The sequence below is a fragment of the Acartia tonsa genome, chromosome 12 (genome assembly GCF_053477335.1).
Source record: "Acartia tonsa isolate MP-2025a chromosome 12, ASM5347733v1, whole genome shotgun sequence".
Classification (NCBI taxonomy): Eukaryota; Metazoa; Arthropoda; class Copepoda; order Calanoida; family Acartiidae; genus Acartia; species Acartia tonsa.
In genome coordinates, this window is record NC_137271.1 from 39,840,203 (window position 1) to 39,865,368 (window position 25,166).

General features: G+C 29.8%; 1 protein-coding gene across 1 annotated transcript in view; it reads right to left on the minus strand.

The window, feature by feature from the left end:
- Positions 1-24,909, minus strand: part of LOC145334025 (fibroblast growth factor receptor 4-like) — a 45,635-nt gene extending 20,726 nt beyond the window's left edge. Inside the window, exons 1-8 of the mRNA XM_080179303.1 lie at positions 24,780-24,909; positions 10,208-11,010; positions 3,977-4,059; positions 2,944-3,044; positions 2,090-2,193; positions 1,623-1,741; positions 832-896; positions 324-415 (exon numbers count right to left, since the gene is read on the minus strand). Coding sequence (XP_080035429.1) covers positions 324-415; positions 832-896; positions 1,623-1,741; positions 2,090-2,193; positions 2,944-3,044; positions 3,977-4,059; positions 10,208-10,513 — 870 coding nt within the window. The 5' untranslated portion in view covers positions 10,514-11,010; positions 24,780-24,909. The remainder of the gene's footprint in view (positions 1-323; positions 416-831; positions 897-1,622; positions 1,742-2,089; positions 2,194-2,943; positions 3,045-3,976; positions 4,060-10,207; positions 11,011-24,779) is intronic.
- Positions 24,910-25,166: the final 257 nt, after the last annotated feature.

Genomic DNA, 25,166 nt, shown 5'->3' on the forward strand with positions numbered 1-25,166 from the left:
AGAGTAGCTGTGCTAATAAAAGAATTGACAAAAGAAAAGTATTTAAATAGATTATTGAATTAATCACATCATTAAGACACATGGATCTTTAACAATTAGACAAAGGGCGATAAATTGATATGCATTATTATCGATTATCAAGAAATTTACTATTCTATAGATTAAATTTATTGGGTTGATAATACAACTTTAGAATTATTTAATCAAAATTTAAAAGTAAAGTAATTTGAGCCAAATAGTAAGATAAGTGATTACAAAACAAAAATGTTATTTACAGTCCAATGTCACCTCCCTCCCTAAAACTTACAAAAAAAATAATTTACCTTAAAATCAAAGCTGCCTTTTGGAATTTTAACCCAATGAATAAAGGGCCTTAATGCCAAAGGTGTAAGACAATGAAAGCTGACTTCAGCGCCTAAAAATACAAAAAAACATCATTGTAATAATCTTATTTAGTAAAAAATGTATTTAAAATAGGTTGACATATTCAATATAAAGAAAAACTGTTTTTTTTTTTTTTTTTTTTTTTTAATGTAAGGGTATACTAACATGCTGTAACTGTTATCAAGAAAGAAAATAAATCGGAAAGATAATGACAAGAAAGGTTTTCTTTCTGAAGTTTGTCAGTGCCTTCCCAAAAGCGCCTTCCGAGCACAATAACCTCAAACCCTTTTTAATCCAATAACTGACCCCATTATGCCCCTACACTATATGGGTCTAAAAATAGCCAAAGTAGTAAACAATCAAATGAAAAAGAAGTTTCAATTTAATTCAAAATTAAGAGGAGGTTCTTTGTTTTAGGGGCTTAGATTAATTGAGAAAGTTATTGACCTGGATGAACAGTTTGGTTCCTGGGGGCTTCTTTAACAGCTTCGTCTTGGGTTAACACCTCCAACCTAGATTTTATATGAATTTGTCAATTAATGAATATCCCAATCTTTATACTAAAGTAACAGGGTATTTATCTGTTTGTGTGAGTGTTTGTCTGCGTGTTTGTACCAAAGGATCTCGCTAACCACTGAACCGATCGGGTTATCCTTAACAGGGTAGCTTCTCATAGGTCCCGGGAAGACTATTTTGGGGGAGGGTACCATCACCCTCCCAAGAGAAATCACAATTTTTTTTACGTAGAGACTTAAACGCAACATTGAAAGGTTACGTATTTCTTTTAAAAAAAATTTAAAGTGCAACTAGAGACCTCTAGGGGCGTAACCGCTAATAAATAGATAAATAAAATGGTATATTTGTATATATGAAGATAGATAGATAGTCAAACAAACAAAAAGATATTAAAAAGTAGATTAATTGCAGTGAATGATATATTTTTACAAAGAGAAAAGACAGAAAGACTTAAAAGGAATAGGTAAAAAAAGTATTGTATTATAAACAGCTTTCCGCGGATATAAAATGCACAATTATGAGATCAAAACCATTTATTTTAGCCCCGATATGTCGAAGGCACGTGCTAAAAAAACTAGTTTTAATCTTATGGTTGCACATTTTTGTATTCGTAGAAAACTGGATGTAATACGAAGCTAGACATAATTTTTTCGTATGGATGAGAACCTGTTCTAATCAACCGGATATTAATCGGTTTCGAATGAATACGAGAAAAGGCGTACCTTGCTTGCCCAGTAACTCCTCCTTGTGGATTATGAGCAGCACAAAAATAGATTCCATCATCACTCTTGGATATGTTCTTCAGCACAAGCTCGTTCTTGTGATTCAACATTAGGAAGTCCTGAAAAATAAAAATTTATTTTCACAGTAGCTTTCATAGTGCCTATAAAACGTCATATATAGTGACGTCATACTGGCCTACTATTGGTAAATTAAAATGTATACTGGCCTACTGTTGGTCAAATAAAATGTATACTGGCCTACCTTTGGTAATTTAGTCTGTGTATTTGCCTATCATTGGTCATTTGTATTGTATGTCGTAATTTTTTATTATGCACTATTTGCTGCTTCTACTTTGCAAATTGACATATCCCTTCCCCCCTGGGTAAATGCAATATATAAGCGGTTTAGAACTAGTTTTCATCCGGTGGACATAAACGTATGATCAAGCGTGATGTAGAAATGTTACCTCTGTATTGGCTGGATCATAGTCCTCTTTCATGGCCTTGAACCATCCTAGTCCAGTGGCAAGTGCTCCGGTATCAAAGGAACAGCTGAAATATGCATCCATACCCTGTCAAGCGCATTAGAGTTGGAATTTTATATAAAAACTGGTGGCTACGCCCCCTAGAAACCTCTAGAGGCGCTGAAAGTAGGAGGGGGAAAAGTCGAACTCCTCCCCATTTTCAATTTAAATTTTAAAAAAAGGTAAAAAACTTTTTTTGGGATTGGGTTACTTTTTATTGGAGGGTGGAGAAATCTTCCCCAAAAATAGTGAAAAACCTTCCCTTGGCCTATTAGAATTTTCACTGTTAAGGAGAACCATATCGGTTCAGTGGTTTGAGATCCTTCGCTACAGACTAAAAAGATTACTACTATACTTAATAGGATAGACCAATTATTTTTTTCTTTTATTAAAGGCATAATATGTAAAGCAGTATTTTTTTTATTGTATAATCTTATTGTTGTACCTGAAAGCAAAAGTTCTATCAACGAATTCATAAAGTTTGCATCAAATACATAAGATTTATTTTGTATAAAAAATACTGACGTAAAAGAATTCTACTTTTTTTATGTGGAAATGCATAAGATAATTTAATGGATTTGATCAAAATAATGAAGTAAGGCTTAAAAATTTTAAAGGCTCTAATTTTTCTGCCCAAATCAAAATATCACGTGATTTTTAATATCACATTTTTTCATAGTAATAGGGACAACACTATAATATTTTAAAATTTTACAGAAAAAAAGGAGGCTAAAACGATGCTATTTAGGTGCAATATCCCTATAAAATCTGCGATTAAAATAATAAATTCCAACTTTCCTCGACGAGAGTTTGATTGAAGGGTTTCTCAATAATTTTAGGTTTGTAGATGTTGTGTTCGATCCCCTCAACTTCTATATTGAATATTTTCTCTCCGTATCTAGGATAAAAAAAAAAAGGATGAAATATTAATAAAAAGTTCAGCAAACAAAAAATAAATAAAGAAACCAGTATGGGTCAAAATTATAATTTAATTTTAACATAATATATACAGTGTTCTGTAATATTATTTAATTTTTTGGTGTGATGTTAAAACATCTAAATCTAGTATTTTTTTATTGTCATATTCTTACTCCTCATTTTTCAATAGAATTATTTTATCATTGTTACACCACAATTATAGATTTGTTCATTTGAAAACAGTCAAATTATAATTTTATTAAAATAAATAAACTTTACGCCTATAACCATCATTATATTTATCGGAAGGCAATAATTGTTTTATTTAAATCTTGTTAAATGCGCTACTAAAGTCAAAGTTACATTAATTGATTCAAAAGATATTAGAACAAGACAATAAAGAGGTTTACAGAAGAATATTGGGGAATAGTCCTTTTCGTAGCGACGCCCCTTAAGGGGCGATTTATTGTATTTTTAAAATGGCTTTTCATAGGTTATGTTAGGTTATATTGGGTTATGTGATTGCCCCAGAGGGTTAGGCAATTGGCCCCGCAGGGTTAGAGCCCCCCCCCACAGGGGCTAGAAATAAAAGACAACCTACTTTGAAAAATACGAAGAATCGCCCCTTAAGGTGCGTTGCCACGAAAGGGACCATACCCGAATATTGTAAAAACACAGATGAATAACAGTCAAGGAAGTTGAACTAATCTTAAACACTATTATGTCTTTGAAAAATTGGTGGAAAACTACATTTTAAATTTTGACCAAAACGTGCTTTATATAAAAAAATGCCCTATTTTTGATGCTTTGATTTCAGGTTAGGTAAAGTAAAATTTATAATAGTCCAAATGGACTAGTAACCCGTATGTATAAGGTATTAGAGACAAAAGAAACGCTTGTAACCCTAATTACCTGTTGATTGCCTTGCAAGTGTACTGTCCGGTCAGCTCAGGTCGCAGCTTCTTTATAACCAACGTCTGGTTGTCGTTCTTCAACTTAAATAGATAAAATACATTATTTATTTTAAAGTAAAAAGTTGTGGAATTTGCAAATCTTATTTTTTATTATCAGGGAACTAAAGGGATAAGACAATAGCCGATAAAATTGATGTACATCCCCAATGATGATACACAAAATTAGCTCTTCTGTAGATTATAGTTATTAGTTGAAACGTTTGGATATCCATTTTATCAAAATTCCATACAAGTCACAAATGTTGTTAATCCAACGAGTAAATTTTTTTTATTTAAATCATTGGGGACTAGTGTGATAAACCGCCCAATGTCCCCACCATTCATTATGGTCAAGAGACTAGAGCATTTTACAATTGCCTGTTATAAAAACAACTGTGTTATTTTTAAATGGCGAAAAAGTTTGAAACTTTGTCCCTTGTTTTATATTTGTTACAATTACCGTTTAAAAACATATTGTTCTTTATATTTGAAAAATAAATATATCATTTAATAATTCCCCCCCTGTATGTAGTACGACTGTTAAACAAATGCCAAAGTAAAATATCAAAACATTTATGTTTCACAGTGCGGACTTTAGTTCATTTTCAGTGTACTTGTTCGGGTAGTTCATCATATACATATTAGCACAAATGTAGGGCGACAAAGAGTCTGAAAATCAGCCATGTGACGTCATAAAAAATGAGGGAGATGAGAGGAGAAGTGGGATAGAAAACACCTATTAAAGAGATGGATAATTCCTTATTTTTATGACGTCACATTGCTGATTTTTTGAGACACTTTGTCCGCCTACGCACAAATACCCTATAAATTGGGCCATGACATGACATTACGCATTACTTATGTATTTGGGACGTATGGTGGGCTTTTGTTGTAAAGATTTCCACAGTAATATAAATAAATGCACAAATTTACAGTAGTACATTAAAGTCCCATAATGTTAAATGTTGATATTTCTTAAATTTACTGCTAATGTTCTTAAAAACACGAAGGGATACTTTATTAAAAGTTTCAACAATAAAAAAAACATACAGTTTACAATTGCTTTATCGACTTAGGAATCAGTATTGTAATAGGTCATCTAAATCCCATTAAAATATTTTAAAAATAACATGCTTCAAATAGACTTTTTTCTAAATATTTTAGAGTTAATACGTTTCCAAAGTTGTTCCATATAGTTTCAGGAATTATCAGGCAAAGTTAGAAATCGATAGAATGTTTCTAACGGATGAAAAATAGACCTTTTTGAAGGAAAGCTTTGCTTTTGAAAACACACATTCAAATATGCAGTCACGCCCCAAAAATCACCAAAAAATATTGCAGAAAATAAATTTTAAATGGGAAATAAAAAACAACAACTTTACACTAAAATGTAAAATTTTGGTGGAAAAATGGAAATTCCTTTCTATTTCTGTATATCAATCTCATTCATGTTATTGTGCTAGAAGGTGTCATGTAGCTTCTCTATAATTAGGGTCTGTACGTTATAAACTATCTGTAATAGGTTCAGTTAGATATATAGAATTTTCCAAATTAAAAATTTCCAAAGGACTTGTTAGAATTGTTCTATCGATTTTAAACTTGATTTTTATAACAGCAAAGAAACTCTAAAATCGTTACCAGAAAGTCCGTTTGTTCATTTTTTTGCAGCAACTTTTTTGTATGATATAATGGATCCTTTTCTTCTCATTTTAGGGGGAAAAATGATTCCTAGGGCAACAGAGTACAATATTATAAGCGGGGCATCTCAATAATCAAATCATAGAAATGAATATTCTTTTTTTAATCCTGTATTTACGCAATTTTGCAGCAAGCAAATGTATGTACAATATTGTTTAATGTTATTCTGGCGAGTTTATAAAATTTAAATCAAGCTATGTATATGCATACTAAAAGTAGTTTAAATGTGTTTATGTGAGTATTTTAATTGTTTTTACCCTTGCACTACATGTGTAGTCTTCTCTTTATACATTACAGTCAATAGGACAAATTATAAATAGCTAAAAACCTTAATCTACCTGTAAATATGGTAATGACTAAAGTCAACAGCATATACTTTTATATGGATTTTTTTATAGCTTATTCTGCTTCTCAATGATTGAAAGCTGACAAGAAGTCTTCTATCTTAAATAGCAGCTGGGAAAATCACATATCCACCATAGCATTATGGACTGACTGGCGGACGGACAGAGATAGTGAATTATAGAGTATCTATGCTATAAAAGGTTATTTTAAACTTAACTCTAGAAATATCGTTTTTGTCCTAATCCATCAAAATGTTAAGAAAGCAAAAACACTTTTAGAACATTTTGTAATAGCGGCTATTTTGCATATCAGTGCTGACCAGTTATTCAGCAAAAAAGAGCTTATACAATGTAAAAAATGTAAGCTACGCTTTTAAATATGTATATAAGTTAAAACGTTTATATATTTTCTTATTCTTTTTTGCCCTTAGCCCTAAAAGCTATTTCCTCTTTCGAAATGGAACAATTAAGTTCAGAAAAATACAAGAAAAGTTTTTTTTTTATAAAAACAATAGTAAACTGTATTAAAAATCGTACAGTCATTTGAAAGAATTGATATGTATACATAAAAATATTGTTAGGTGAAAATTTGTCGGAAAGTTAGATTGCTTATATGGACCTTATTTATTGGTCAATTCGTTCGTCCTGTAGGAGCGGAGGGGATGTGATAAAGGGGTGGATGGATGAATCATTATTTAAGCGCGCTGCGAGTATTACTTAATCTGGTACAACATCCAAGTAATAATATATTGATTTTTTAAAGAGTTTTTACACTAGTCGCAGAATGTTCTAGAATATCGAAGTATAGACGAACATACCATGATTAAAAAGTAGCTGCGCTACTTAAAAGTCTGTTAAGAGATGAAATGTTAGTTAAAAGTACTAAATTAGTTATTCAATCAACGCAAGACATCTACATATAATACATATGTTTTTGACGAAATTTAAGGAAAGTCAAATTTAAAAAAAAGTTTTCATCTCATAAAAAAAATTCATTAACGACAATATAACATAGATATAATAGAGACACTTTCGAGTGATATCAACATGAATTCCGTAACAAAAATTCTCATTTATAAGCAAATTACATTTTTTTGAGATGGTTTCAGGCTTTTTTCTGAGGCAAGCTAGCTATTTTAATATTATAAATAAAGGTAATTTTTAACCAGTGAAAATTTGAGATTAGTCTTTAATATGATATTTAGCTTTTAGACAATGAATCGATGTTAAACAAATACTTATTCTTTAGTTCATTTGCATATGTAATATGTATATTTTAGTTAGTTTTGCTCAAGGGAGATCGCTCTAGGGTAAACATAGCTTCCGAGAGAAACAACAGTTGAACAAATATTTAAAACTGGAATTTAAAAAAAAATGTAATCAAACGTTTGAAAAAATCTTAATCTAAATCTAAATTGCTTTACAAAAGCACAGTTAGATCAAAAAGAAAAAATTGAAATAGGAATACAAGAAATAAGTTTTTTCTAAGACTTCCTTTAAATTCCACTGTGATAGGATGTAGGGTACGAATAGAAAGTAGGGCGAGGGGTGGGGACAAGCCAATGATTAATTATCTATAACTATGTCAAAGTTGATTTTTCTATATTCACTAGTATGAGTAGATAGATGGATAGAAAAATAGGTAGGTAGATAGTTGGATAGACAGCTAGATAGATAAATGGATAGAAAAATAGATAGTTAGTTAGTTAGATAGATAGAAAGATAGATAATAAAGATAGATAATAAAGATAGATAGATAGATATATAGATAGATAGATAGATAGATAGATAGATAGATAGATAGATAGATAGATAGATAGATAGATAGATAGATAGATAGATAGATAGATAGATAGATAGATAGATAGATAGATAGATAGATAGATAGATAGATAGATAGATAGATAGATAGATAGATAGATAGATAGTAATACAGATAGATTGATAGATAGGTAGATAGATAGATAGATAGTAATACAGATAGATTGATAGATAGATAGATAGATAATTATATAGATAAATAAATAGATAGATAGATAGATTGGTAGATAGATAGATAGAAAGATAGATAGTAATACAGATAGATTGATAGATAGTTATGTAGGTAAATCGGTAGATAGATATATTCATTTATGCTTCTATCTAAATTACTATTTAACAAGTTGCTAACTTTTTTTGTAATAAAAATGAATTGACATATGTAATTGAATTTGAGAAAAAGAAAAAATCATTCTTTTTTATTTAATAGATTTTTGGTTTTGCTGACAAATTTGATTTGAGAAAATTGAACAAGGATGGCATACATAATAAATGGCGCAGTATTTAGAGTTGATTTACATTATTAAAGAACTATATCTCTGATAGTGAATAAAAATCTAATGGATTTTAGGGTATCCTAAATTTGTTTTACATACTTTTGTAGTTAAGAACGTAGTTATTAGTAGAAAAAGGCAATTATAGTGTAGCGCTGATTCTAAAAATAAAATTTCATCCTGATTTATGCAATAAAAAAGTTCAATATTATAAAAGTTTATCTATCATCTATTCTATTAAACAGTTATTCAAAAATTGATGAATAAACGTTATGAAAATTTTCCAAAGATTTAGACACAATAACATATATCAATCTTAATCGTTATAAGCTTTTTATTACGATAATTATTTCGGATCCTGGAAAGAAAACGAAGAAGCGGGTTTCGTCGTAATTCCACTGTAATTTGTGATAGCTTATTTATTTTACGTTAGGTTAGGTAAAAGTTAATGATTATCCCGCAGGGTTAGAGCCCGGTATAGCCTTGAAATAAGAGAAAAGCTAGTGTGAAAATACGACGCTACCCGCTACTTCGTTTTCTTTCCAAGATCCATTATTTTTTTACTTTCATCTATTTTTTTTAAATGCACGTAGTTAAAAATATTTTTTACTTAAACTTAAGCAAAAGCTAATATTGTGCGTCTATATACATCTTACAACGGATTTGACATCAATTTGTTCTAAAAATATGTGTTTTGGGCAGAAAAAGTAGAATTTGCAAAAATGACGCACGCTTCGCGCGCATAAACGCAAAAGTTTTAGTTTATTTTCATACCAGGCCAAAAAGCACTAGAGAGAAATAAACACCAAGGACAATTATGTCCCAAGAAAAAGTAGCAACAATGATTTTTATAAAATCAATAAATGAATAAAATAGAAGGCTCAAAGCCATGTAAATTAAATATAAGTTAATTAAAATGACAAATATTAACAAAATAATAAGCGCCGATAATTGTATATAACTTTAGCAACATCCAACAGACAAACAATCATTTTAAATTAAATCATATATTGCTTAGATTTTAATTTAATTTGTTTTATTTCTTGTAAATTGCACACACATAAGTAAAACGCTGTAAATTTTCCTAAATAACGTAAATGGCAGAATGAATTATTTCACCAGGATAAAATCCCCCCCCCCCTCCCCTGGAGGGTTGGGTGCTAAAAAGATGATTAAACCCAGAAACCTTCCCCCCTAATAAAAAAGAGATAAAAGATTAGACTTCAGCATCATTTTACAAGAGCAGGAAAATATTAAATGTTCAATATAAAAAATATTTTGGAATAATGTAATGATGGCCACTGCCAAATAAGGGAAATTTCTGGGTAAATTCAAAAATTCAGTTTGAAAGGTCCAAATTGTTTTTAGTCTCGTCTCGGAACTCTTTGAGGACAAATTTTTGAAAACTATGTGCAATGCTCGCCGCGTGCCTGCTAATTGCTCATTTTCTTATTTGCAAAACTTCTCTATATTTAGAAAATTTACTTTATTTCTTATGGAACCATTTGTGTTGTCTCCTGGAAGGGATGGGACATTGGGTTGTTTATTGCACTAGTTTTATAATAACGTTTTCTTATTCGTTGGCGTGCAATTTTGGGGACTTTAATGAATTTTGATTAGTTGGTTCATTAAGTTTTGGTTTAAAAGTTTCAACCACTAATTGTAATCTACAGAAGGGGTGATTTGATGTTTTATTATTAGGGATGTTCATCAATTAACTGGCCTATGTCTTATCCCTTTAGATCCCTGTGATGTCTCCTGTCATAGAATTGTAGCTAAAAACTGCAGTAAAACTCATATTTTAGAGAGTCTTTGCTATAAAAAAGTAATCCTTACCCTTATAACTCCAGAACGATGATTTTCATCAATGGGAATGCCTCTATGAAACCACGCCATTGTCGGATACGGATTTCCGTTGGCCCGACAGTTCAACATCACACGCTGGTCAAATGATTCTGCCTCAAACGACCGCATTGCCGCCTCATTCGTCCAACTGGGCGGCTCTGGAGCGCTATTTGCGGTTTCATCTTCGATTTCAAGATGGCGCCCGTGCCGGATTTTATTGTAAAAGTCGTCTTTAGTCGCACCATTGTTGTTTATTTGTAGCAGTATTAAAAGTACAATATGAGGTATCATTTTCATGCTTTTTGTTTCACTATAATATAATTTTAACAAGCATTATTTTTTTGTTCCTCCTTTAAACTGTTAAAATTGTCTAATTTAGTGAAATATAAGTCTTTCTGAAGTCAATGAGGCAATGTTTTTGTTTAACATTTAAAAGATTCAAATCTTTCCCCCAATTTCTGAATGAATTGTTTCTAAGAAACGCGGAAAAGAACAAATTATTTGAAACTTTACCCTTTTTACAGAAAAAAGAAGTGTGTAACAAAGGGGTATGAGGGAGATTTCTATTATAATGAATGTCTTTTTCACTTTTCTGTATCGTGTCTTAGTGTCTCTGCTTTGAGACGGGTCACTTCATATAACACAAAAGGAAAAAATCTCCCAACTTGAGAAGGGAAAAAATCCCCCAAAAGTTTTGTAACAAATCCTCTACGTATTTGTTGAGTAATGAGACTTGTTCTGCTGCTTTGGGAGATCGTGTTGATAAATGTATTTTGTCTTGCTTGAAGTAATACCTGAAATTATAATGAAATAAGATTAGAAAACAGTGCACATCTACTTTTCTGGAAAGTTAAAACAATTAGATATACTAAAATAACTAAAAAAACAGCTTAATGCCAATCGGTCATAGGAATCTTTACAAAAATTCCCAAATGAAAAAAACACATGTTCAAAGCATATCAGACGGAGTTAATGAAATATAGAGTATCTTAGCTTCTTATTAGAAATAAATCTTTCATTTTTTAATAATGTTTTCTAGCGAAATTGTATAGAAGTTTGATAATCTTTACATTTCCATGTTTCTGTTTAATAAATCTATTATCTTATATCTCTATGCGAAAACAAACAACAATGAAGAAATAATATCAAATGATAAAAACGCCTAAAGAAATGATTTTACCAAAAAGAAGTGTTTAAAATCTGACTTATTTATTCACAATAGCACTAAAAATCTTAATACAGAGCTGGATCTTTAAACCATTTTAGTGGTGAGCCAAATCGGGGTGCGCCGAATTTCAGCCAATCACAGTGCGGCATATCTTAAAATGCTGTGCTCTCATTGGTGGAAAGTTGGCTCACCCCGATCTGGTGCACCACTAAAATGATTTAAAGATCCAGCTCTGGCTATCTATAATACAAAGTAAAACGATGTCTGTCTGTCCGTCTGAAGCTTAAGATCTCAGTAACCACTGAACCGATTGGGCTCTACTCTTAAGGGAATATACCTACTGGTCCAGTGATGGTTTTAAGCTATTTTCTTGGGGGGTGGGACACCCACAACCCCCCCAAAAAATGAAAAATACCCCCCCTCAAAAAACAATTTTTTTTTACTTTTTCTTTTTAAATCTAAAATACGAAAAATTAGGCTGATCAAACCTCTTGGGGTAAGCCCCCAAGAGGCTAGGGGCGAAGCCGCTAGTATATGATAAAACATAAAATTAAAAATAAACATTCATTAAATAGAAAGTTTATATTTGAATCTTATTGTAATTTCAATTTAATTTATAATTCCCCTTTGTGTGTATGTAAATATGTATTTCAATAATAAACATAGGAATTTATAATGGAATCGCAAATAATTGGATAAAGCGAAAGTAAATCATTCCCCCTTTTAAAAGCGAAGCTTTTCTATAAACTCTACAAAAATTAAATAATGAATCTAAGAATTCCAGCTAAATGAATACAATTCTTTACCAACGTAAGAATCATCTTATTTTTATCCTATTATTTTTGTCTGAAGCTTATGATCTCAAAACCTACTGAACCGATTGGGTTCTCTATTTCAGGTAAGCTTCATATTGGTCCTGTGGTGGTTTTAGTCTTTTTTTTTCAAATTTAAGCCTTGGGATGGTTTAAAGCTATTATATAAGTCTCTACTATTACAGAACCCCGAGTAGTCGCTAGTATTTTTCTAAAACATGATGTTTTATCCCTAAATATTAGATTTCTATGTAATTGCATATGGTGAAATACTGGGGCAGAATTATAGGTGATATTATTTCCCCACCTTCTCCTGTCACGGCTATTGGGATAGAAAGATTAAAAAAACGATTACTTTTTTATCAACTAGCGGCTACGCTCCTAGAGGCCTCTAGTTTCACTGTAAATGTTTGATTTTTTATTTCATGTCTATGTTGCGATCAAATCTCTACGATATTTTTTTGTATTTCTCTTGGGAGGGTGGTGGTATCCTTCCCCAAAATAGTTATAAACCTTCCCGGGACCTCTGAGAAGCTACCCTGTTAAGGAGAACCAGGTTTAACCAGTTTAAGACAGATCCTTTGGTACAAACAAACAGACAGACATCCTTTTACTTCATTATTATTTATAGAGATAAATCACAGGAAAGGATAATATTTTAACTATGTATTGTATAATATATATTTTATCCTGTTTTATTTTTAAAATCCACCAACAAAAAAGAAAGAGGGCTATTATAGAATGATATCATATGAGACAGTAAAATAAACAATTCATTTTGTCTAAAAAATTATTTATAAATAGGGTAATGTTTGAGAATAAAAAACAGCTTTCTATTATATGGAATATTCCTATGTAATAAGTTAAATTTTTATTATGTTTGCCTATACCTATAACCCTAAATTTGTTATAGCGCCACATACAGGTAAAGATAACAAGATAATATAGGACATACCTCAATATAAATATATAGAGTAGGTGTTCTATTCATGTTACTAAAAATATTTTATAAAAATTTAGGTTGCCAATTCAGAGTATTTGAAAATCGTCAACATTTGTAAAAAATCTCGAATAGGTTTTGTGGTTAACAAGATCTTTTGGGTAAGGATTGGGATTATTTTAATAACACCCTATATTCTTAATTTCATCCCCTCTGGTATATTGAATTAGCAGATTTAGTTTGAAAAGTTTCAATTATAAGGTACGTTTAAATGAATAATATTTTGAACTTATCCTATCTTTTCAAAGTTTTACCCCTACCATCAAGGCTACCCTATCTTTGTAACTTTATGTACCTAGATTATAAGGAATTCAAACTATATTTGAACAGTTAGAGACAGTTTTAAATAGTACCTAAAAACTTAGGTTTCCACCCTTTATTTACACAAAATGTCACATCATTTAATTGTACCCAATAAATTTTAAATGTTCTCAAACTATTTCTGTTTCAAAGTGACATAGTATTTCCTAGCTAACTTATACATTAACTCCACTGTGTTTTCTAGAAAATTAGGTTCAGAAACAGGGGCGTCCAAGCTTTTTTATTGGGGGGGGGGGGGGGGTAAACTTTTGAAATTAAAAATTTTGGGGAGAGTAATCTTTATTTCATAGAGGCATTTTTTTTTTTGGGGGGGGGGGGGGTAAAAATTGAAAATCCAAATTTTTTTTTAGAGGGAGGGGGGTAATCACCCCATTACCCTCCCCCCCCCCCCTTGGACGTCTATGTTCAGAAAGTGTGCCCTTATCCAATTAAATAAAGGTTCTATATGTCGACATCAAATTATTCTATAATATAAAGCAGTAAGGTTTTTTCTTGAAGCTTAAGATTTAAGAAGAGATACTGTACTGATTGAACTCTCCTTGTTAGAAAAACTTCTTAAAGATGGTTTTTGGCTATTTTATTTTTAAATTTAATTCTTGGGAAGTATTTTATTGAATTGTATGTTAAAAAGAAGTCACTAAGTCTAACAGTGTAAATGCAGGAACAAAGGGGACAATGAGCTGTTTATTATGCTAGTCCCAAAAGTATATAATAACGTTTACTAATTCGTTGCCTTAACAACTTTGGGGACATTAATTGAATTTTGATTGGTAATATCATTTAGATGAGTGTCCAAACTTTTAACCAATAATTGTAGGGGATACAATTGGATATTACCTACCTTGGATATATATAAATCTTTCGGCCATTGTCTTATCCCTGGAGTAAATGTCCCCTACCCTATGTTATCTGAATAATTTCAACTCTTTAACTTTCCTCAGAATTAGAAATTAATCACCCCCCTCTCTATTTTTACATTTCCACTCTAAAAAGTTCAGCTGAATTATTGTAAATTCATTCTAAGATAACGATTACAGCATGCTGTTGTATAAAAATATGAATTTAACAAAAGTTGGTGTTTAAGAAAAATATTTTTGACTATTTCTCATGCTGAAGGGCAGTCGAAATTTCCAATTTTAACATTTTCCCTTCATTTAAAAATTTTTTTCTTCAAATAAATCATTTCATATTTTTTACAGTGTATCTGTGAGAGATTAGACAGAAAGAATTCACAGAATTTAAGCATTTAAAACTTCAGGATTGTAAGGCATAAAGATTTTTTTAATGAAAGGTATGCTTGTGTATTATCCTTAAGTAACACTATGTCTGTCTGTCTGTCTGCAACGAAGGATCTCGATAGCTGCTGAAGCGATATGGTTCTCCTTTACAGCTTAGCTTCTCAAAGGTCCTGGGGAAGGTTAATAACTATTTTTGAGGAGGGTATAGTAACCCAGATCGACAAGGCTGTCCATTAAAGAGTTGGTTGTCTGCGATATATAACTTAAAAGATGTCCTTCAACTTCGTGTACAACAAAACGAGTACACCAGCCTAAGAATGTTGAAGTGCCATCGTTTCCGCAATATTTATTACATTAAAAAATCTTCAGAATAGCATATTATTCCAAACGCACAATTTCACAAATTATCCCTTCCAATTCTAACTCACTGTCATATTAAACCATTTTTGAAAATGGCTTCGATATCAGCTGGAATGGAACCGGTTGTGATGCGGAATTGAATGCACATATTCAAAAATGTGTGTTGGCTATGACTTGCAACTTTATATGATTAGATAGAAATTGTTGCAATGTGATTTTAACTTACTTTATATTTCTTTAATTTCTCAATAACTGTAGATTATTTTTTAAGGATATTATTTTGTAATTCTTGTTATAAACAAAGCATCTTTCTAATATATTTCTCCCAGTAGGTAATTGATAGATTTTTATAAGTATAATGTAAAGATTCACATGAATATATTTACAACATTATTTGTTTTATAAATAACCCTTCAAATTTTCTCAGGAAAACCCCTACGGGGCTCTCGCCGTAGGTATAATATCTTTATTATTTTTCATAATATTATATTTTTGGCGCGAATCCACTGCAATTATAGGTATATTTTAGATTCCAGCTGTCCTTTAGTTTTAGAGGTTAAATCAAAATATATCCTAAATCTTAAAGACTCTCCCCCCTCTTTTTATTTTCCCGTATATAATCTAAAACCTTCAAAACGTAAAAGGTAGTGCATGTGCTTATTTTTGGTGTTTTTTTGCGAATCTTGATCCAAAATGTGTGACATCAATAGTAAGATTAGGGAATATAATAGCCCTAAAAAGTCACAACAAATTACCATTTACAGTTAAGACTTTTAGATAAAAGTCGTGCAATTAAAGAGATGAATGTAGCAGTTAGTAAGTTATTGTCTGGTTCTACTTTGTTATCAACCATCCTCAGAGTTATATTTAACTAAACTTACAGAAAAATATAATCATTTTATTTGATATATAGATCATAAAGGGGGTAGATTTGGTTAGTTCATATTTAAAGAAGCAAATTTGGTAAAAATTTTGTATATCAAATTTGTTTATAAAGGTAAACTTCACATAAACAGAGAGAAACTAGATCTCAGGGAGGGAGAGGTCAATGGCAAAAAAAATAAATCTACAACAAAATCCTCCATTTGAAACATATACCCTTAAAACTTAAAATTCTTCCTCTGTAATGGGATGGGGGATTAATTTCAAGGCAATTGTGCTATCCCTGTATCCTTGGTTAGATTTACATGACAGTTTATTTATAAACAAAAGTTTAAATTTAACTCATCAAATTTTATTTTAATTTGTTGGCTGATATTCATTCATAATTCCAATTTCTTGACTTACAAGGATATTGCATTTGAAGAAGAAAAAAATATTTTACCCTAAACTTATCACACTAAAAAAACAATTGTTCTTGAATTTATGAAATGTATATCAAGATGCTGTAAAAGAATATATTTTGTCTAAATGATGAATGTCTTGATTGCAGAAAATTTACAGGTTAATGTAAAAAAAAGCAGAGACGATTATATCCATAAGTAGTTTTGCAATTTACAATTAAGATGAAGTAAAGTAAATGCAATATATGTATAGAAACTTTTCTAAAACTTTGCGTTTGTACTTTTAGACTGGGAATCTTTAATTGATTGTCAAACTCTGGAACAAAAAAACGGACATTGTCTGATTACATAAAAACATTAAAAATTATCCTGTTTCCTTCTAAGAATCAAATGATTGATTAATTAATTAAGAGCTTCTTAATTAATATCCTTTCTGCTTTGGAAATAGAAAAAGGAAAAAACATTTAGAATCAAAACTTAATGATATACTAGATATAACTTGATTTCTTTATTTTTGCCCTCCAAAAAAGAATTGCATTTTTCTAAATATTCATTAACTTTTGAGTAAAGTCCCACCCTCACTTAATTTTAAAACATGTAGGTATAAACTTCCTAATTCAATTATGAATTCATGTCTCTTTGTAAACTCTTTGTTTATAAAACATCTTTAACATTTCTTACTCTAGAATAGGGAAATTCAGAGGAAAGATAATCATATCCATAACTGGTGCAGCTTAAAGTTATTTTTTTTTATTAAACAAATCAATAAATTTCTATTGAGCATTGCAATGGAATTTTGGATCATGTTACTTGTCGATGCAGCGCTGCACTTACAAGTAACATGTTTATAAGAGCTGCATCTACAAGTAACATGATAAAGGGAGATAAAAAAAAGGAGATGGGCAGACAATGTTAGTTATATTTTTTATTGAAAATAGGCTTTTTAGTCATTTCTAAAGAACTTCAAAACCCCAAACAACTTCCTTCATCTTGAAGCAATGAGAGGTTGTCACAGAACCTTCTTACAAAGTTATTTGGATGAATACATGTGGAGGGATCGCTATAATGATAATGCATTTTACAATTTGTGCAACCAGATTGCTATTCAATGTCATGTTTAATTATTTAATAATGTTTTTCCATATATTCAAAACCATTACTAATAAATGTTGAGCTAACGAATTAATCTTAATTGTTTCTATTTATAATCATATTAGTATCTCTATAGGGAATGGAGGGGGGATATTGCTGCACTTACAAGTAACATGTATGAGTTTGCTGCATCGTCAAGTAACATGTGATAAGCGCTGCATCGACAAGTAACATGATCCGGAATTTTTAAAGAAATGTTAAAAATTAATATACATTGATTTTATTGTTCAACCGACGCTCAGACAGATCCTTCTTGTAGAGTAGCTGCGCAATTAATAATAGGTTTTGTTTAGTACATATGCAGATCTAGTTCTAAGAACTAATGAAAATAAACATTAAAAGTGGTGTTAGATTTCACCCTTTCACACAAATAAAAGGAAAAATATATTTCTGATTACATTATGATTTCTATTACAGCAAAGTCTTAAACACTTAATTAATTATTTGAGGATTAAAATTTGTTGCTTTCTAAAAATCCGTTTTTTGTGCTATTGAAAAAATCTTTCGCCTAATCTATCTATACTACAAAGTAGCTTGATGTCTGTCCGTCCGTCCGTCTGTCTGTCCGTCCGTCCGTCTGAAGCTTAAGATCTCGGTAACCACTGAACCGATTGGATTCTACTCTTCAGGGTATATACCTATCGGTCCTGTGGTGGTTTTAAGCTATTTTCTTGAGGGGTGGGACACCCCCAACCCCCAAAAAACAAAAAAATCCCCCCCCCATTTTTTTTTTTTTTTTTGCTTAAGATTTCCTTGGTCCTTCAACGAATTTCGCCTTAATTTTTTTTACCACCCCTTGGGGCAAAGCCCCTAGAGGCTAGGGGCGAAGCCGCTAGTTGTATATATTTCAGCACTAACTGCCTATACAATAAGCCCTGCAACTTTACACACAAACATTAAACACACATGTAGACCTTAAAAATTGATTGAAGAGTGCCTTAACATTAGAGTAAAACACTAGAGGGAGAAAGGGTTAAATAACTCTATCTCCCCATCGCAACTGCCTTGTGCAACCTTTCTATTGGGTCATTGAAAATCAAACAAAATGGTGCCGCTTATATTAACACAGCCAAGTAGCAGATAATGATTTAGAAGCAGACGAAACAGGTCTTTGAAAAAGGAAGGGACGTAGTTGTCTGTATATACATCTATACTATAGATCTGTTGTATCAGGGAGGTAGGGGACGTTGGACTGTAAATTATTCTGGTCCCAAAAGTTTTACTAACAAACATGTCATTATTTAAAAACAGTATCCAAGCTTTTAGTTTTCCATCATTAATTCTTATTACAGAAGGAGTACTAGGGGATGTAAAATCCTCAATTTTTGGTCTTATTTCTTATCCCTTAAAATCCCTGACAGTTACTTGAGTTAAAGCTATTAGAATAACAGCGCGACAATAATTGCTCAGTCACAATCAATTTTACGCTAAATAGTATCTTAAATGTCGATATAAAGCTAAACGTTTAGACATAAATTATAGGTTGAATAATCTAAGCAACAATTAAAAAGCTCTATTTGCAATGTTATACAATATTTTCTGTATTTTCTACAAATCTATACCTGTCATTTTAAAGATAAAAATTATATTTTCACTTTTTGAATGTATCGCAGAAATAGATAAAACTGTCAACAAGATTCAATCTTATTTTTTAAAACTAAAAAGACGAATTATTTCACAAGCAGCTCAGCAATTGAAAAATCACCATATCAAAAATAAAATAAGCATGCTGCATGCTAGCGTCAAATAAAAAAAAAACAGTAAAATATAGTAACAGTAGACACTTTTTTAATGGAAAAATTATCTTAAAAATATTTGTAGAGAACTTTGTAGGTACTGTACATAAATCACTGTTTGAAAATACTAATTGGAATTATTTAATCTGCTTATCTATAATACAAAGTACAACGATGTCTGTCCGTCTGACAGGCCGAAGTTCTCGGTAACGACTGATCCGATTGGGCTTTACTCTTCGGGGAATATAGTTACTGGTCCTGCTGTGGTTTTAAGCTATTTTGTTGTGAATGGTATACAACAAATACAAAAAAACAATTTGGGAGTGGGAGAACCATAAAGTAATAGTTATTTTCCCCCAACTTACTTGGACGGAATAACGTACGGACAGAGCCTTATAATAGAGTTGCTGCGCTGCTAGAAAAGGAAAATTTTAAAATTCTGTGGTTAGGGATTCTGGATTATTTAACAATGATAATATATCAAAAGTGAGATCATCACCTTTTATCATAAAAAATATATCAATAACATTAATATTTTAATACTGTAGTGACTCTATAATAAGATTCTGTCTGTCTAAATGTTTTTGATATGATTTCAGCTTATTAAATATAATAATATATATTATAAATTCAGAGTTTTTAAAGTATTGTAATTTAATTAAATCAGAAAAGCATATTAGGAATACATAATTGTAAAAAAATGTAAAATGTAATGTATGAGCTTCAGTTTCATGAAAATTGTCATTCTTGCTAATATTTTAGTATAAACAGATTTAATCTTTTTCCTCTTATTAAAAGAGCATTTTTAAAAAAGACAAACAATCAATTTTAATTGAAATTTAAAAAACATTTTTAAATGTCTAATTTTATGTTGAATTATCAGTATTATATCAATATTTAACTTAATCATGTATTAATATTTTATGATACAAATAGCTGCTGTGCCAATAAATAACATAAAACCATCTCAAGACTTAAACCGAAAAATGAAATAGCCCAATACCATTACGGGACCTATATGAAGCTTCCATAAAAAGTAGATGGAGTTGGCGAGATCTTTTGAAACCATCAATGATCGATTGAATTTGATTCTAAGTTAATAAGTTCAAAGAAAAAATAACATTTCAAATTGAAAATGATGTAAGAACTATTTTTTTATGCTTCGCTTGAATGGTGAATGCTATCCTAGTTTTTATCAATAAATCAGCAAAACTTTAAACTTTTGCAGACAGGACAGCAAATACTGGTGATACAAAATAAACAAAATCAAGGAAAGACATGTTCAATGTAAAAGTATCAGATATACATTTTTTAAATCATGGGATAGAGAAATTTTGACAGGTATTAACAATAAATTACTAAAAAGGTTTTATATTTTTGCAAGAAACCTCATTTAATTATCTCCTATACATTTTTTTAAATTTAAAATCAGTCAATAACAAGAAAATTATAAAAATTCTTAGTTTGAGATGAATAAAACACAAAATATTAACATTGAGTCATGATTTGACTGGCAGAAAAGTAAGAAACAAATATTTTTAAATATTAAATATGCTTTCATGATTTTAAATTTAGATATAAAAAAATCTTCGAATAAAATATTCAAAAATCAGCAACTTTCTAAAATATTTTTGTATCACGTCACCAATCAAAACATGAAATATTATCTATAGAAATTGATAGACACCAGTTTTCATAAAACTCGGACATATTTTAAAGCAATTTCACATTTTTGATTCATCACTTTTTTTTAGCAAAATATGTAGACGTTTTTAGGCCTACATTTCAAAAAGTTTTTCCCAATTTTGATAAAAATAGAATAAAAATTTTTACCTACTTGTATTTTCAAATTTTAACAGGAAAATTAAGTTTATTTTTAGCATAATTATAAAAATATTTCAGAAAAATTACAGAAGCTTTTTTTGAAGAATATTTTTCAAAGTAGGTAAGTTTTAAAATCTGTCAATAAACAAGGAATTAAAGTCAACTTATGTTAATTAAATAACAACAATTACTTATTTAAACTCATTATTTTTTTTCTAAAGAAAAGCCTTATAATTAAAGGATGTAATTAATAATTTTAAAAAATAAATAACTACTAAAACGCATTTCCTAATCAATTGATATAATATTTTTTCTCCCTAATTTTCATGAAATTCTGCCAATGCAATGGTAGATCATAAATTAATCTGGAATTAAAGAGCTATCTTTATAATAAAGTAACGGGATGTCTGTCTGTTTGTTGAATGCAACATAGACATGAAATAAAAAAAAACATTTACAGTGGCACTACAGGCCCCTAGGGGCGTAGCCGCTATTAGATTTATATAACAGTTAATTTATGTGTCTTATGGAAAAATAGACAAAATTAAAAGTTAAACCTTTGAAAAGTACATAAAATTAAATTGCTTTTTACTTAAAAAGCTTGTATGTTTATGTGTTTTAAATGCTACTTTTAAAATCTTCAATATGCTTTAAGTAACAGTAAGATTTTAACATAAACTAGACTTTTTAAACTGTAATACACCAGTAGCCAGTAGACCTAAGAAACTGGACTAAGTATCAAATTCAAGACATTATCATCCGCCTTCCTGATAAAAGGATATTTGATATGTATAACCTAAGCAGAATTCACAGAAAAAAACAAGGAGGAACATCTCCATAGTTTGACAATAAAAGTTTTTTGGTAATTAATGATTGAAAAGACGTACATATTTATATGAGTAAAGGGTGGGTATGTGAAAATAAGATATTAACATAAAGATATACACTTATGGATAGTTATACTACCTCGAGAGAGATAATCTAGTCCTTTGACACGATTTTTTATGTGAATAATATTATCTTTGTTATTCTGTAAGTAAGCATAATCAATTTTAATGTTTGTTTGTGATTATACCATTGTGTTATGTATATATTTTTTTTGTATGTGTCATAAAAAAATAGACATATAGATGGTTAAAAGGTGGACAAATAAGACATATAGATAGAGTCAGACATAACGAACAGGCATATATAAATATATATAGAGGTGCTACGCTCCTTAAACATAACTAAACATAAAAACTTTCATATATATATTATATCTAAACAGGCCTTTTTAAAAGTTCAAGTCAGGTTTCTTGCTAACGCATTACATTAAAACTATAAATCATGGCAATTTTTGTTTAAATAGCGAAGCTTAAACGTTATCAGGTTCTGTCAACCGTGTCGTAATGCCTATACCTATGTCCTTAAAAATTTGCTAATTAGATTATGTGGGTGATCGAACAGTACTGCAGGTCTGTATAACAATTTACTGTTTTTCAGCGCAAAAAAACTTTTGTTTCGATAAGCATGGACATTATTATACTTGTTATGTTACTTTTACAAAATTTAGTTTCTAAGTAATTGGTAATGGTATGGGGTATTTTTTACTGGATTGAGATTAGTCGTTTCTTGCTACATTGGTCTATATGTTTCATAGAGGTCTTTCAGCGTTTAGCAAACGTCTAAGTTTAGCAAAGGGTTTAGTTTCATATTTTCTTTCTTCACAACAAGGAATCAATTAAAACATGAAGTGCTGTTTCTCACCTACCCAGAATATCTCTAATAAAAAACTAGCCATAAAATTTATATATTAGTCTATAAGTAAATAGCTGTTTTCTTGATGTAAAATTTCCAAGGAAATTAAACCTAAAATTCGAATTATTTTCTATTTTTCCGTTGTTTTCTATAAATACCGATTGTTTAAAATAAAAATGAATGAAAAAGGGAATCCCTAACTCAATAAAATCTTTGAGGAGGTCAAATAAAGTTTGAATATGTCATATCATTATCATAAATTAGATTTTTAGGAATAAATGCAAGTTACATTTTTAAATTGCAAAATATAATAAGAGATGGGATAATACTTCTGAATTAAAACTCTTGTGACTTTGACTTAAATAAAGCAAAAATCTACCATAACAGGGTGAAAAGTTGAAAGCTAGAAACTTATTAGGCTGCTATAAACCAGTGTATTTAAATTTTCATTAAATTTCTAAAATGTGGGATTTCCAAAACTTAAATTTCTTGTATAAACCAATAGATAAATAAGAAATTATAAATATTGAAAACAAAATATTTATTAAATATCTTTGCTGATCTTTTGTTTTATTGATTAAAAAAGTATTCATTTAATATTAAAATGACTCATTTTATTTTGCTTAAAACGCGGAGATTAGTTATAGATTGTAAATTAAAATTCTAACCCAAATAAACCATTAAATATATTTTTTTCATGGTGAATTAAAAATTTGCATCGATTTTTGCAACAAACAAAATATTTGGTATAATTTTTACATTAATTGAATTCAATTGAATTTCATAATCTTAATCTAAAATCAATTTTACAGAAAATCTTAAAACAGATTTGTTGCTTGATGATTTACTGACAGACGAACGGACAGAGTATGATTATGTTGTAGCTGCGCTACTTAAAATTTCTACATGCATACATGGATGTAGAAAAGTGTTATGGATAAAAAAATTGTTTGTATAAACTTTTGTAAATGGATTGAGCGCGGCCAACAATTTCTCAACAAAAATAAAATAAATGCGCGAATGAAAAGCAGCAAATTTAATTAAATCGTCAGTCAAAAAGAAAAATAAATTTTACTCGATATTATTTCATATTTTACATTAAACGAAAAGACAAAAAATTTTCTAATAGGGAAATATTTTTTGCCTATAAAAATCATTCAATTTTGAAAAGGTTAAACTTATATCTTCTGATAAATACTATTGTTCTATGATATTTAATGACGATATCTGCGAGGAAAAAAATCTTTTTTGAATGCATACCCTACTAAATAACAAAGCAATCAACATACTGTAAACATATTTTTACAAACAATTTTCAAAATTTGCACATATCAAAACATTTTCAAAGGCAGCGCAAAGAATTTATTTCAAAGTATTTCAATATCTGTTTCTAACTTAAAAACTGAATAAGACAACTTAAATGTAAACAATTAAACTTAAATTAATCATTACAGAAGTGCACATACTATATATAAATGACTGGACCGTAATTGTTTAATCTATTAAATAACTAGAGGCTACGCCCCTGGCATCTAGGGGCTATAATAATAGCTGGAAACCATCCAAATACATAAATGTGAAAATAATATAACCTAAAACTATCACATGACCTAAGTCAAGCCTAACTAAAATAGAGAACCCAGTCAGTTAAGTATTAATTCAGATCTTAAGCATCTGACAAAAAAACCTTACTTCTTTATATAATAGTTCTTGCAAATGTATAAATAAAAATTAAGTTATGTAATATCCAATTATTATGAGCTGTACTAATTATGAACTTAATTGTCCTCGTTCGCTATGAAGTAATATTTACTTATGACCTTAATCATTTTAATCAAACCCTTTTTGATTAGAAAAAAAATATCAAGGATTTAATTTATGCTTTTCAATTTAAGAACAATTTAAGTTTTTTTCAAATTAAAATCATACCTTAAATCTAAAATCACAAACAACAAATCACTATAAAAGTTCTCAAAAACTTCACTTTTCATAAAACATTATAACTCTGAACGTTTCACGCACTTGTTTGACCGATCTTTACCTTTACCTTTTGCAAACTAAAAAGTTTTACTTGCTTCAGATAAGGGTTGCCATATTTTTACAAAAAAAATAAAAGGTTAACTTTTTTTTTGCAAAATTTAAAATTTTTTCTCAAAAAATTCTCTCAAAAATAATTTTAAGTTTTTTTTTCTAATAAGTGTATTGTAAAATACAAATATTTTTTAAAAAATCTGGCAACATTACATATTAACATTTTGAAAATTTTAGTTGCTATTTTCTCCTTAAATTTACAATACCCTTTCCTCTCTTATTTTA